Source organism: Ambystoma mexicanum, chromosome 10 (genome assembly GCF_040938575.1).
Source record: "Ambystoma mexicanum isolate Mex_15411 chromosome 10, UKY_AmexF1_1, whole genome shotgun sequence".
Taxonomy (NCBI): Eukaryota; Metazoa; Chordata; class Amphibia; order Caudata; family Ambystomatidae; genus Ambystoma; species Ambystoma mexicanum.
Genome location: NC_090932.1, coordinates 233,132,722 through 233,146,099, shown reverse-complemented (window position 1 = coordinate 233,146,099; position 13,378 = coordinate 233,132,722). Strand labels below are relative to the sequence as shown.

The 13,378-nt window shown below is 46.6% G+C and overlaps 1 protein-coding gene across 3 annotated transcripts in view; it reads right to left on the bottom strand.

Annotated features, from left to right (window-relative positions):
- POLR3D (RNA polymerase III subunit D) overlaps nt 1-13,378 on the bottom strand; it is a 244,833-nt gene that overhangs the window by 149,421 nt on the left and 82,034 nt on the right. For all 3 annotated transcript variants that reach the window (XM_069617751.1, XM_069617753.1, XM_069617752.1), the window contains exon 3: nt 4,341-4,384. In XM_069617751.1, the coding sequence (XP_069473852.1) occupies nt 4,341-4,384 (44 nt within the window). The remainder of the gene's footprint in view (nt 1-4,340; nt 4,385-13,378) is intronic.

Below are 13,378 nucleotides of genomic sequence, written 5' to 3'. Positions count from 1 at the left end.
CACTACCACCTTAAACGCCTCCCATAGGGTTTCCTCTGACTTCACACTCTGTGTTAGTATCAAAATACCCAATGATATTCAATTCTCTATTCTCTAACAACCCTCGCATCATTATCATCCTCCCATCTGGCTCCACCGTGGCCTGAAGCAGCTGAAATGGAACATGAGGTGCCACCCAGGTGACCAACCCCCTAGCATAAGCTGAATATGTCGCTCCCATGGTGGTCCCTCTCCACTTTTTCTTGACCACCTCTAGTTTCTCTTTGGTGAGGTGGGTTTCTTGCAGTAATACTATGTCCACTATTTGTCTTCTCAGATACATCATTACTTTGTTTCTCTTAAGGTAACTATTAAGGCCTCTCACGTTCCACGTTACAATTCTAAGACCTCCCATTGTCATCCGTATTTCATCCCTCCTCCCTCCCTCTTTGTTCCTCTCTCAAGCCTTGTTTGGCATGAGTGTGGGCTCGTTCCCCTCCCCTTTTCAACAATAACTCCTCAACTAACCCCCCCACCCCATCTTCCCAACTATATTCACTGCACGCCTTCCCTCCCCTCCCTCCTCCATACCCGTCCCCAACTGATGCCCAGCTCCATCCCTGGATCTCAGGCTCCCCCGCATTTGGTCCTATCTCTGTGTGCCGAAATCAGGAACCCAGCAAGGTGTTACCGGTCTATCAGTAACCTAACTAATCTATTCTTGGGGTGTGAGAGCATGTTCCATGAGACTCCTACAATTTTGCACTATATCAGCGTGCTTGAGCATTTGTATTCATGCCGCCCGTGTTACGCATCTCCCAACTGTTTTTGCCCTGTCTTATATTCTAGTCCCAGCACCATAGGTACCGATGCCTCTATTTTACTTATCTGCGCCGTCTTCCTTCTGGATACCAGTTTCCAATAGGCACTTCTGTGTGTCCAGCCACTCTGACGCATCCTCTGAGGGTGTCGAAGAACAGTGCTCTATTTCTGTGGTACACCTTCAGTTTAGCCGGGTATATTAGCATGTACTTGTAGCCTGCTTCCCGCAATCTTCTTTCACTGCTCCATAGTTCATACAACGTCTTTGTACCAACAGTGTGTAGTCCGGGTATGCCGTGATGTTCGCCGATGCCCTTTGTATCGTGCCTCCTTTCCGGAAGTGTTCTAGGATTTTTTCCCTGTCTCGCTAGTTTAGGATTTTGGCGATTATTGGTCTTAGGGGGTGGAGGGGGGGGGGACCTGGCGGTGGCCTCCTTGTCAGGGCCCTGTGCGCTCATTCCACCACATATCCTTGGGTTAGCACCCCTCCTGTTATTTCTCGCAGCAGCATCGTTTCAATATAATCCGTGGCATTCGATCCCTCTGCTCCTTCCGGTAGTCCCACGATGCGTACGTTGTTTCTCCGGGCTCGTCCCTCCGCTTCTTCTGCCCTGTTTTCCAAATTGCTCATGCGTTGTTCCAGGATGTGGATCTCGGATTTGTGAGACGCACATGCACCTGTGTTCGGGGCCATTTCCTTTTCCAGTTCGCCTGTACGGTCTGCTAGTATTCTGACATCTTGCCTGAGGAGATTCACCTTTTCCTGTACTGCGCCAACTTTAAGTTCCAGTGCCGCCTTCAGTTCGACCATGGCCGATTCCAATTTGGTTTCCCACGCTAGTTTCAGGTCCGCAATCGCTTCCAGGATCTGCTGGTCTTTGCTCCATGTGACGGTATCTGGAGCGGGTGTCTTCTCCTTGCACCTAGCCCCTTCTGCCTTTTGCGGTGTACTTGCATATTCTTCCAGCGTGGGTTGTTTGCTCTTTGCCTTGGTCTGTTTGTTCGCCATCTCGGTGTTGCCTTATGCTTCCCTGCGGGCACTCGGGAGTGTGGTCTTCGGTGCCTCAGGGCTAGTCCGTTCCCAACTCTGATGCTTAGGGGGAGCTGTGATGGAAGTCCTCGTATTCTGTTAGCGCTGTTTCACAATGGGTTATGTCCTCCCACGTCCTTGGCCGCTGCTGTTACTTATTGTCCTTATGTCCCGACTCTTGTGGGTTGTGGCGTTATCTGTGCACCCAAGGGCCTGTGGGCCTGTTTTGGTGCTATATTGGATCTTCGTAAAGCCTGCGGTACGGGTTTGTGCCTTTATGTGGCCTGCGATGCCCCTACGGTTATCCTTCAGTGCGCTGCGTCCCCAAAGCCATTCAAGCCGCTCCTGCAGCAGCCCCTGATGTTGTGGTATCACTGACTTCAGTGCTTTCAGGTAGCGTCCACTTGGGGCACTCTGGATCTTATTTTGTCAGGCCATCTAATACAGTGTCCTTTATGGCTCCTTCCGTGAATATCTCTGTGGGTCGCCCCGCTAATCCGTTTACAGCCCCTGGTTGGATTTGCTGGCAGTATTAGCCCAACATGGCCATTGTGCGTACCAATGTGTTTTTTGCCGTTCACATCCCCTCCATTCCGCCTCCATGGGGAGACCAGAAATTCAGCCGTTAGGTGACTGCGTGGCGTCCCTCCTTCGCTGCAATCTGTTCTTCTGCGGGTCACCACCTTCCTCCACACTGTGTGTTCGTGGATGAGCAGTTGTTCTCCTCAAATGTTCAAAATCCCTGTAAGCTCCTATGCGTGAGAGATAAAGGATGCACTACGCCCCCAGGCTTATGTCTCATTCACTGTCTTAGGCAGCGGCTTCTCTCTCCCAACAATGGCACCGCTCAACCATCCTGCCGTATTGCAGTCATACACGCACTTAGGCTGGAAAGCGCTTCGTGTTGTCCACTACCGTCTCAGTATAGCGGGGCTTATCTGCTGGGCAGCCGAGGTCCCATTCTTAAAGGCCTCTAATATATATGTGTAGCGCCAGCTTCCCACTCTGCCTACTCTGCTGCTGGGCTGTTCCTCGTTCACATTCAGCGTACTGGTTCTCGCCCCCGGTATTCCAGTGACCGTGCGCGGTCACCTGCCTTCAAGTGATCTTGCACTACGGGTGCGCTCACCCGGGTGGTGTGCTGTCTCTACGGCCGACCCCCACCTCCCATCCAGGGTCGCCGTAGGACTATCGCACTGTTTGGGGCTCCTCCTCGCAGTCTCCCCTGTCACCTGGATCTTCTGCTCTCTCTCCTTCCCGGAGCTTCACACGCACAGCCTTCTCAGTCAGGCTGTCAGCGCAACAATGTATCCCGATCGTATCAGTGATCACAGCAGTTCAGTTCGCCCTGCTCTTGTCGTGCAGCCCGCAGCACGCTCACCAGCAACAATCCACAGCGCCCGGCTCTTCAGCCATCCCTCGGTGTCCTTTGTTCGATGCAACGGCCATTTTGTTGTCAGTATTCGGTCAATTGTCACAAACTGCCAACCCGCAGCTCGAGTTCTGTCGTTCAAACAGGGGTCCCAGTTTGTCACTGGGCCTGCCTCACTTGTTCACACGTGTAACGATACTCTTTGTGGATCAAAGTATGCCCTGTGAGCACAGTTTCTTGTCGGATCATCACGGATTCTCAGGAGCCACACGGAAGGCATGTCCTATTCCATGGCACCTAGGCCTCGCCCCGTTCTAATGTGCAAACTTGTTATTGTTCCTCATGGAATACAAGAGAAGAAGAGAGAGAGAGAGAGAAGAAGAGAGAGATAGAGATAGAGAGAGAGACGGAGAGATATGACCAGGGGCACTGTGAGCTAGAGAAATGGGACATGACTGCAAATGGCCAGGGTAGGAGCTCAGTGTTGTAGGTTGTTTTGCCATGTAAAGCCTACTCATCCCTTTCCCCAACTGACTTACCTCTAAGGTCTTCTAGCACCTTACACTACACACACAACCCCTGCTCCCACCACTAACATTACATTATACCAGTGTTTACCCCGCCTAAGAGTTACCTGTGAGTTTGGTCAAACTTGGTAGGAACGCTGCTAACACTGATGGTATAGAAAGAGCCTCCTAACAGTATTGCATTGTATTTGCTCTGAGACTGTATGAAGGAAGCATGCACTAGTGCTACCCAGCAATGCATGTGCTGCGTGAGGGGAGCTGGAACTTCAGGGCTGGTGCTGAACCAGTAGTGTGGATATTGGCGTGTTCCATCTCTACAATTATAGATCTGGTTCCATTTGATAGCACTAAACGCACACAGATTCAGTTTTGTAACCTTGCACAGTCCAACACAAATACAGTCACTGCCACAGAAGAATGACCCCCCCCCTCTTGTCCTACCACCCTCCCTCCAATACTGGTCCACTAGTCCTCACATTTCTTGGGGCTTCCCTTTATTGGCATGGTTTCACACCTGGGTGCTTTCCCATAATAAGCCATGCACAAACCTGCCTTCCTTGAAGCATTGAGAGGACCCACAAAGATCACGCAAAATAGAGCAGCAACTTACTCTTCTTTTATTTTCCTGCTGATAATGTTCGGGGTGAATGTTTTCTGAAGAAGAAAGAAATTGCTGATGTAAGGCAAAAATGATGGAAAGGGACAGTTAAAACAATAAAAGTAATATCATTAGTCATTCAAACACTAACAAAGAACATATATGTAGTTTTGTTTTGATGCTTGAATAATATTTCACCACAACAGTACTGTTTAATCAACCTTAGAACAACGAAAGACAGAATCAGTAATGTTGGGATTCGAAACGTGGCAGAGATGCAGACAGAACTCTACAGTAGGTGCATTGGCTCGAAGTTAAGAGTGCCTGTTTTCCACAGCTCACACTCAAACCACACAGAAGGGGGCGGGGGGCTGTACTGCCATGTTTTACTCATGTTTACATATCTGTATATCATAGGTGCGGTGCCTCCAATGAGAACAAAGAGATGTCCTCCTTTTATTACGGCAGATAAATAGGGATCTAAGGGAGCAAACACATTTTAAGGACATGTGCATATGATGTATTTGCTAGACTCAAAATAAATATTCATGCCACATGCCTACCTATGGTGAGTTCTCCTATTTAAAGGTCATGGCTAACATCCATAATTTACCAAGCAGCTCCAACTGGAATCTGTGCAATGCTCTGTACGGCATGTGACCAGCACTTGGGAAGGTAAATGTCTTGCACGGGGGAACAAATACACTATACCAAGACCAGAAGCAGGATTGGTAATTCTAACACTCAAATACAGTGCAGGTCCCATCACTCCAGAAAACGACATGCCCATAGACAAGGTCTTCTTCAGTTCCTAAAAAGATCATGAGAGGCATCAAAAATCAAGTAGAGGGGAATTTGCTTTATGAGTATGTTAATCTGGTTTTCCTTCCGGTTAGAGGAGAGCACCACAACATTGGGGAGAGAGCAATGGCTCAAAGCTATGGCCAGAAACAATATGCTTTTCAAATATTGCTGCCCGAATCGGTAGCCTTTGATACAGTGAGGAATGCTGTATTCAATAAAGTATCTTGGTCGTCCACATGATAACCCACTGCATTGATTCGGTACGTGCAGCAAACCAAGCTAGAGCGTACCACTGCATAAAAATCAGACAAGCACAGGTGGTTCCAAAGGCTCCTACATATGCCCCATCCTTTACATGTCCTTCCTTAAACAACAGTCCCATAGTATCAAAAGACAATCTATGGTTTAAGTATGCATTGAAATGTTTGTCTTTTACTTTATCAAGGATAAGATATAATTTCAGGATGGTCCATTAAAATGACACTTTGCCCCACAGTTTTATACTTTATCTATGATACCCAAGCCCATTCCCACAGCATTTATTTAAAAAACCTGTCTGTATACTCCAAAAACACCTACAATTGCTTTAAATAAACTTGAACTCGCCAAGAATGTTGGTGGTGTTAAATGTACTGATGTCCGAGGAGGACGGTGGTGTGGGGGTGCTCCAAAATGGCCGCTCCAACATGAGCTCCCGGACTACCCACTCGAAATCTGGATAAAATCCTGTGCCATCAAATATTTGGAACCCCGCAGCGCTTCTTGCATATTTTTGGAGGAACCGGTGCAGTGATTTCTGGGGTCCCTGCAGCCTGTGGACGCTAGCGTAGTGCTGGAGACTGGAAGTGCTGCCAAACTATCATGATCAAAACCCAGCCGGGCGAAGGAGCGGGGTTCGAACCCTGAGGCGAGCCCCAAAGACGGCAGCTGATGGAGGGGCACCAGTCCTGTGACAGAAGGTGGCTCGTTGAAGCGGGGGAACCTTGGTAGCTGACGGCACGAAAGAAGCAAGGTGGCTGTGCCGGCACGGTCGGGGGAGTGCCTCCCACAGAGCGGATGGGGCACTGGCTGGGGTCGAGCCGTATAGAGGCCGCTGTGAAATCCTGGCAGCCTATGCTGATGCTGCTGGCCAAGTGTGGCGGTCAAGGTGAGGACCGCATGGCAGGGACGAGCGGATTGCTCTGGCGACCGCCCTGTCTGTACCCGATCTGGGAGTCACGGGCTTCACTGTGGAGACGTCTGCGGCCTGATTGAACAGCACCGATCTGCGGACCGCGCTACACCGCAATTAACGTTGACATCAAGGTGGAGGTCGGAGATAGAGCGGTGTGCACTCAGGGCCGAGGCAGCAAACCACAGAGGCCAACCCTTTATGTGTTGAGGACCCGAGGTCCAAGGAATCCAGAGGCCTGTGCGCAGTTACAGGCGGCCGTGAGGGCGGCGAGAAGATCTGCAGGGGGAAGAGTGTCTAGAGTGGTGGACCCCCCCACAATACCAAGTTCTGCCCTGTGGGGCCCAAACCCCCTCCAGTGTCGTAGGGGGTGTTGAGGGGGTCTCAAACCCCCCTCCCCCCAAGCATACCCCCAAGATGATGGATGCCACCCACTGAAGCAGCCCCACAGACCATACCCGGATGACATGACCAAAGTAATCATGAAAAGGCGACATGGCTGAACACACCCGCAGAGACATTAGCCAGGTGCAAAACAACACACATGAACTGCTTGCCGACACTGAAAAAGCGATTTTCAGCAAAATAGAAGCCAAGGTTGCATTGAAAATAACTGGGAAAGCTCAAAACACAGGGCTTAGGCCTGATACACTGACTTTTCTGATAGATGCAAAACAGGTCTGACAGCATGTCCAGTCCAGCCAAAGACATTGGGGAAGAGGGCTCGAATCAGCTGAAAAGATACAGCAAGGACAAAAAGGCTGAAATCCCTCATAAATGGCTGCAGAGAAAATATTTTTTTTACGATCCCTGAACACGTGACCTGGAGCTGTGGAACAAAGCCCATTCAGACAGATAAGGTAGTTCCCATCAAACTGAAGACAGAAGATGAAAGAAATGCAACACAACATGAAGATGGAGGATGGTGTGTCCTTGCTCAAGGTCTGGGAAGTCAGAGGGGTGAAACAATAGCAGAAAGCAGGCAGCGCTCTGAGCTCACCTTCCCCACCCATCATTTTTACTCACATGCTGGTACATTTCCTAAACTGAAAAGGCTGGCACTGACCTGGGGGTGGTGCCAGGTGGAGCTACCACATCTACCCAGACCAATCAAATTATCTGTCCCCTATAGACTGTACTGTTCACCCAATCCCATTTCATCTAAGAGCAAGGAAGCTCAAAACCCCACTGCCCGCCTGCAATGAGCTGAGAGTGCATTTGGAGCTGTAGAATCTGTGTGCATCTCCCTGCTTGGACTAAATAAAGCAGTAATTTGTCACATTTCTGGACTCCTCCGTTTCTCGGCATGAGGGGATTTCCCTCAAGCCTATCTCTGTTTTCCTAACTACACTTCAAGTCGTAGCAGAGCGATGGCTGCTTGTGCTTTCGGTGACAAATCGTGCCCCTCCCGTAGCCCCCTCCATTTTCTGCCTGTTCCGGAGAGCAGAAGGTGGGGGTGCCAGGCTGTGGTGGCAGGCTGGGGGAGTGACAGCGAGTCTAAGAGCTGCAGCAGACCGGCAGAGATCGAAGTATGAGCCCAGGAATCAAGGAGGAGTTACCTAAAATGAACCGAATAGGAGGTCACAACCCCCTACCTAAGCTTAGTACAGAAGGAGAAATGTGTTAACCTTTAGATTTTTACAATGCTGTGATACTACCAGCCCCGTCAGATTTATTCACGTTATAAAGTTGCATTCCTTCAATATTTGCACAGCGGTGGAGGTCAAGGCCATTTCATAGCCAGATATCATTCTATCCCATAGAAACCCTGAGAGAATTCCCTCCTGCCGAGGTACAAATCTTCTAAATAGAGCCAATCTCACATTCCAGGTCCCCTCACAGTCCATTAATAGATGACATAAGGATTGGATAGATGGAATAGCGCATATTTTACAAAGTTTGTTGGATTTTTCCCTTTGATTACGCTTAGCAAATACCTCCTCAGTATGTAGTAGATTCAATCTTATTCTCAAAAATCTAATCTGTCTATCTGGAAATTTCACCAAATAGCGTGGGAGATAACCCAACTTTGTATCTGCTGCCAAGAACGTATTTGTTGGGACTGAACTCCACACTTTAGCGATTGTTTCAATCCAATCAGGCAGTTCCAAGTCTCAGTTTACTTTCTGTGGATTTACTATCAGGGTCTCTAAATCCAAGATGGTTTTCGCCAGAATCTCTTTTACTTTCTCTTCCAACCTAATCAAGATCTTGGATTTCGAGTGTTCAAGGTGTATTTTAATATCCCTGTACAATGTGCCTGTACGGGAGATTATAATCTCCCAGAAAAGTGAGATCAGTTTCCAATCAGCTAGACAGCTAAGTGACTTTAGGCCTAATTCAAATTCCAGGTAGGAGTGCTCATCTGTAAACTGAGGGCCACCTTCCATACACAGCCTTCTACTGTGCACCAGTTTATGTTCCAGAGCCACAGCTTCGCTTCTAATCCGTATAATTTTACTGGGACTATTTTTGCTGTGTAAAATTTTACAATGGGCAGGATAGAGAATTTGGAATATTGAACGTTAAGCTTTTTCATCTGAGGTACAATCTGCAGAATTGTACTTAAGTTATCCAGATCCATTTTATGCGTAGCTGGAGATGCGTAGATCTTGTAACACAGATATGTTAGATCCTCCACCTGTGGGATATTTAGACCATCTAAGACCCAGTTTGAAAAGTTGGTCTTTTTCCATAGGTGCTTAAAGACCAATATCTTTGACTTCAAAGGGTTAATGGCCAACCCATTTAAGCTAGCATACTCTCCCAACTTGGTCAGCAATCGCTGCAAAACTATTGCCATCCTATCTAGTAGGACAATATTATCTGCGTAGGCCAGCCAGTGAATCTTTTTTCTGTTTAACTCAAGGCTGACCAATACAGACAATTCCAAGAATTCACCCATATCTGCCAAAAATAGGTTAAAGAATAGGGGTGGCTCCAGGCACCCCCGTCTCACTCCTCTCCCCACCCTGACCAATTCAGACAGATGCCCTTGATCGTCAAGACGAGCCCTCACTGAGGTGTCCCTATGTAACTCTATCAGCATAGCAAGTAACGTCTCTGGAATTCCCCAATTCTTGAGCTTATTCCAGAGCAGTGCTCTGTCAACCTGGTCAAAAGCCTTGGATAAATCTATCCAGGCTCCATATAATGGTGCTTCTCCTTTCCCCATGGTGAATTCACTGGCCAAATTTAGGACTAGGCCATTGTAATGCTGTGGAGAGTCCTCGTCTAAAACCTGTTTGAAATTGGGATAGGACCTCTGCGGACTCCATCCAGATTTGTAGCTCTTTTAATAACAACTTCATGAAGACTTTGCTTTCTTTATCAAGGAGGGCGATCGGACGGTAGTTGACTGGGTTTAACCGATCGCCCCCCTTGAAAAACGGTATAATCAGCGCAGTCTTCCATGAGGGGGGAAACTGCCTTTTCTTGATGATCTCTAAGAATAGCTGTTTTAAAATCCTCGACCAGAGCTCTGGATAGTTTTTAAGGACCTGGTATGTGAGGCCTTTCGGACCAGCAGCTCTGGATGACGAGGAGTTGACAATTATCTCAACGATATCCTCCTCATTGAAGGAAATCTGCCATGGAACACCCAGGGAGATACTTTCTTGGTCCTCGCAAGGGCCCCTGAAAGTGCTTGATAGATGATCTATCCAATCGGCTTCAGATACTAAATTACACAGCGTACTACTAGATTGCGATTCCAGTTGGCCCACCACCGACCAGAAACTAGAGTTTCCCTCAGATACTAACTTCAACATTAATTCCCAGTCTTTATGCAACCGTTGCATCTTATGATTTCTTGACCAATGCTTACAGTTTTGTCTTATTCTCCTAGCTTCCAAACTATAATTCTCAAAATCTGGATGTAGTGTCTGTAACCTTCTTAAGACACTTTCTAACCTCCCTTTTTTTATCCAATTTTCCTCATCAAAACTATGTGTATGGTTTTGCTTATTTGTCATTGTTGGTTCTTTTGGAGTAAGGGTGGAGCAAATAAAGTTAACAAATTTGTCCGGTTGACATTGTGCTTGCAAAATCGAGATTGGAGTTTTCTTCAGTTGGCTGTTTAAAGGATTCCCATCTGGTCTATATTTTACAAGTCTGATTTTGCCCTTTTTGCCAACCAGATTCTGCTTATGTACAATTGATGATACTGCAGATAGGTCCAAAAATGATAACTCAAGACGTGATTTTTCCTATCATGTTTCACTTCCAGAGTAGACAGATGAGGAAAAAAAGGCCCAGGGAGACAAATATATAGTCTAAAACAGAAAATTACTTGCTTCGATGCCATGTTGCAATGGGGGCAGTATCTCCCCTTGAGCTTCCGTTTAACATTTTCAAGTCCCAAGAGTCCATAAAATCTGTCCAGGTTTGCCCTTTTTAAAAAAAAAGTTTTTCCTAGCAACCGACAAGTCTTTCCCTTTTATCGACTGAACACATTCAGAGTTGAAGATCCCCAGCCAGAACTATATTGACATTTCCCATTTCTGATTTAATTTTTGCCAATAGCGTCGCTAACAAAGTCAAAAATGTTTGAAGTTCAGAGCAGGCAGGGTTCCAGTAGACATTTAGGGGACTACCAGATCAGGAATGTCGAAGTTTAGGTGGACTCTACACGCCTGGATTCCCATGGCGTCTTTGAAAATCGCAGTAATGGCCTTTATTGTGTGATTTTTGAATGCCAACAGGAGACCCCCTCCCCCCCGACTTTTGTTTTTTGCCTGGCTCGTAGACGATGAATTGTATATCCCTCGATCTCAATAGGGTTTACCAGCCAGGTTTCCTGAAATAATAGAACATCCATTACACTAAATAGGTGTTCTCTTATGTTTTTTGATTTAAAAGTACTGAAGCCCCTTGTGTTCCAACTCACTACGTGAAGGCCTTTCTGACTAAAGTTGCTGGGTATCCAACCCCAAGCTCTTAAGAACTTGGGATAAGGTATCAGGAAGGATGGTTAAAACTTTTTCTTGGATAATGTTTCCAGTGTCTTTCATTTTTCCTTCACTGCGGGTCGCCTCTGGCCCTCTTCCCTGTCTTTGAATGTCATCCCTGGCAGGTTCTTGGTTCCGAGTGTGTCCGAAAGGAACGTCCACAGGTGGGTCTTGTCGTTAGGTCACTAGCTGCCTTCAAAATTGCCATCTGAGCCTTTTTTTAATTAAGGCATACTTCCACAAAGAAGGAATCTCATGGGCTTTTAAATCTCCCATATTCTATATCTGTTATCGAGAATAAAAATAGATTTCTCACCTTTTTAAATACGGCAAGAATCACAGATCTACTAAGAGATCGGTGTTGTTTGTTTGATAACATTTTTAACCAAATTCTCGACTTTGCAAAGTCAGATACATCTTCCTCTTTTCTAATCTCTCCAGGTCGATTATTGCCCTGGAGGGGTTGATCCTTTTTTACCTAATCCAGGGCCTGATCAATCACCATAAACCATAGATTTCCCGGTGCCATTCCAGATACCCGGAAGAGTGTGACATTTCCCTGGGCCCAGATCCAGAACCACTGTGGGTGATGGGATCAGTGGCACAACAGGAGACAATCTTATTTCACTCTTTTTCGGATTCAAGAATATTGGCGCCAGTTTTATAGACGGTTTCAGAGCCACTGACTTTTTCTGCATAAATATTGGAGCCCACACTTCAGGCTTGATTCTGCGTGGCCAGGCTTATTTGTTTCTTGCCAGTGGTTAGTTGTTGCTCCAGATTCCGCCATAGCGATGTTTCCCAGAAACGACATAGGGTTTTGAGGTAATTTCTCCTTTGATTCAGTTTGAAGGCCCACAACCACACTTACAATCTCCAGTTGGTCGTGCGTTCTCTTATGTTGGTTCTTCCTTGATTTCTTATGGCGACTTCCTGGGTTTAAGGGTTTACTACTAGGTGGACTGGAGGACGACAGTGCTTCAGAGATGGATGTGCTGGGGTTTTCTTCTTGCTCTACAGCTGGTGAATCATTATTTGAGGATGATAGAATGTTTTTCAAGAAAGAACGCGTCCAGTATTTTTAACACTCTGATCTTTTTGATTTTTTGTGTTCTTTCTTTGATTGAGGAGGAGCCGTTCTTAATCCCTTTTTTACCTCCTTGTTTTTTTTCATTTTTTTTTCTTCTTCTATCATTTTGGCAGCCAGCTTGCGATCCAGGGTAAATTTGTTTCATCTAATTTCCCCGGTGGCCCTTCAAGGTGTGTATCGGGGGCCTCTGTGATTGTCTCTGATTGCTCTTCTACAACGTTGGCCAATCTGCTAAATTCTTCCAGTGTAGACCCTGAAAGAGCAGCGTCGTCAAACATTGAGGTCCTATCCTTTCCTTCCACCTCCACTTCTTCCTGAGAAGGCAGCTGTTTTTTTATAAGCCGCAGAAGGTCTTGAAGTTGACGTTGAGTTGTTTTTTCCTCATTACTCCTAAGATTTAGCGATCCCTGAATTGATGAAATATCTAGGCCTTGTTTAGCCACTTAAATTCTGACCTCTTTTGTGGTTGGAATAATGATAGAATTGATTGCATTGCTGAGTCCTACCATTGTTGAATCGCATTTGGCCGTTTCGTTGGTGAGCTCCAAGAGTATCCCTGCTTAGGACTGACCTTTCATTTTCAGAAGTTCGAAGAAGACTAATGAGTTTAGCACAAAGTTTAGTGCTGAGAGAGTGTATTCATTGGGATGAAGGTTGTTAGTTTTCCCATCCACTGTTGATGATGGATTACTTTCTTCTGTCAGTTCCCTTCTCTTTCTAGATCCGATGTTAAATCTAGCAATTGGGGTGTGTCTTCTTCACCAGTAATCAAAATAACCGGGGTTCTTCCTTGATTTGTCGTTGTCGTTGGAATATGTAAACCTTCCCCCATACTTGGTGACATTTGTAATGAGGACCAAATAAGGTCTATTTCTCATTCAACATCATCCCCTAGGCCACGTCTCCAACAATGTTGATTGTGCCTCTTTTCTGGCTGCTCCCTCTTCCAGCTGTGAATCGTCAGCATGAATTTGGGCCATGGTTGTTATTGAGGCAATATGTGGTGCAGGGAGTGTATCACCTACTGTCGAGGTTC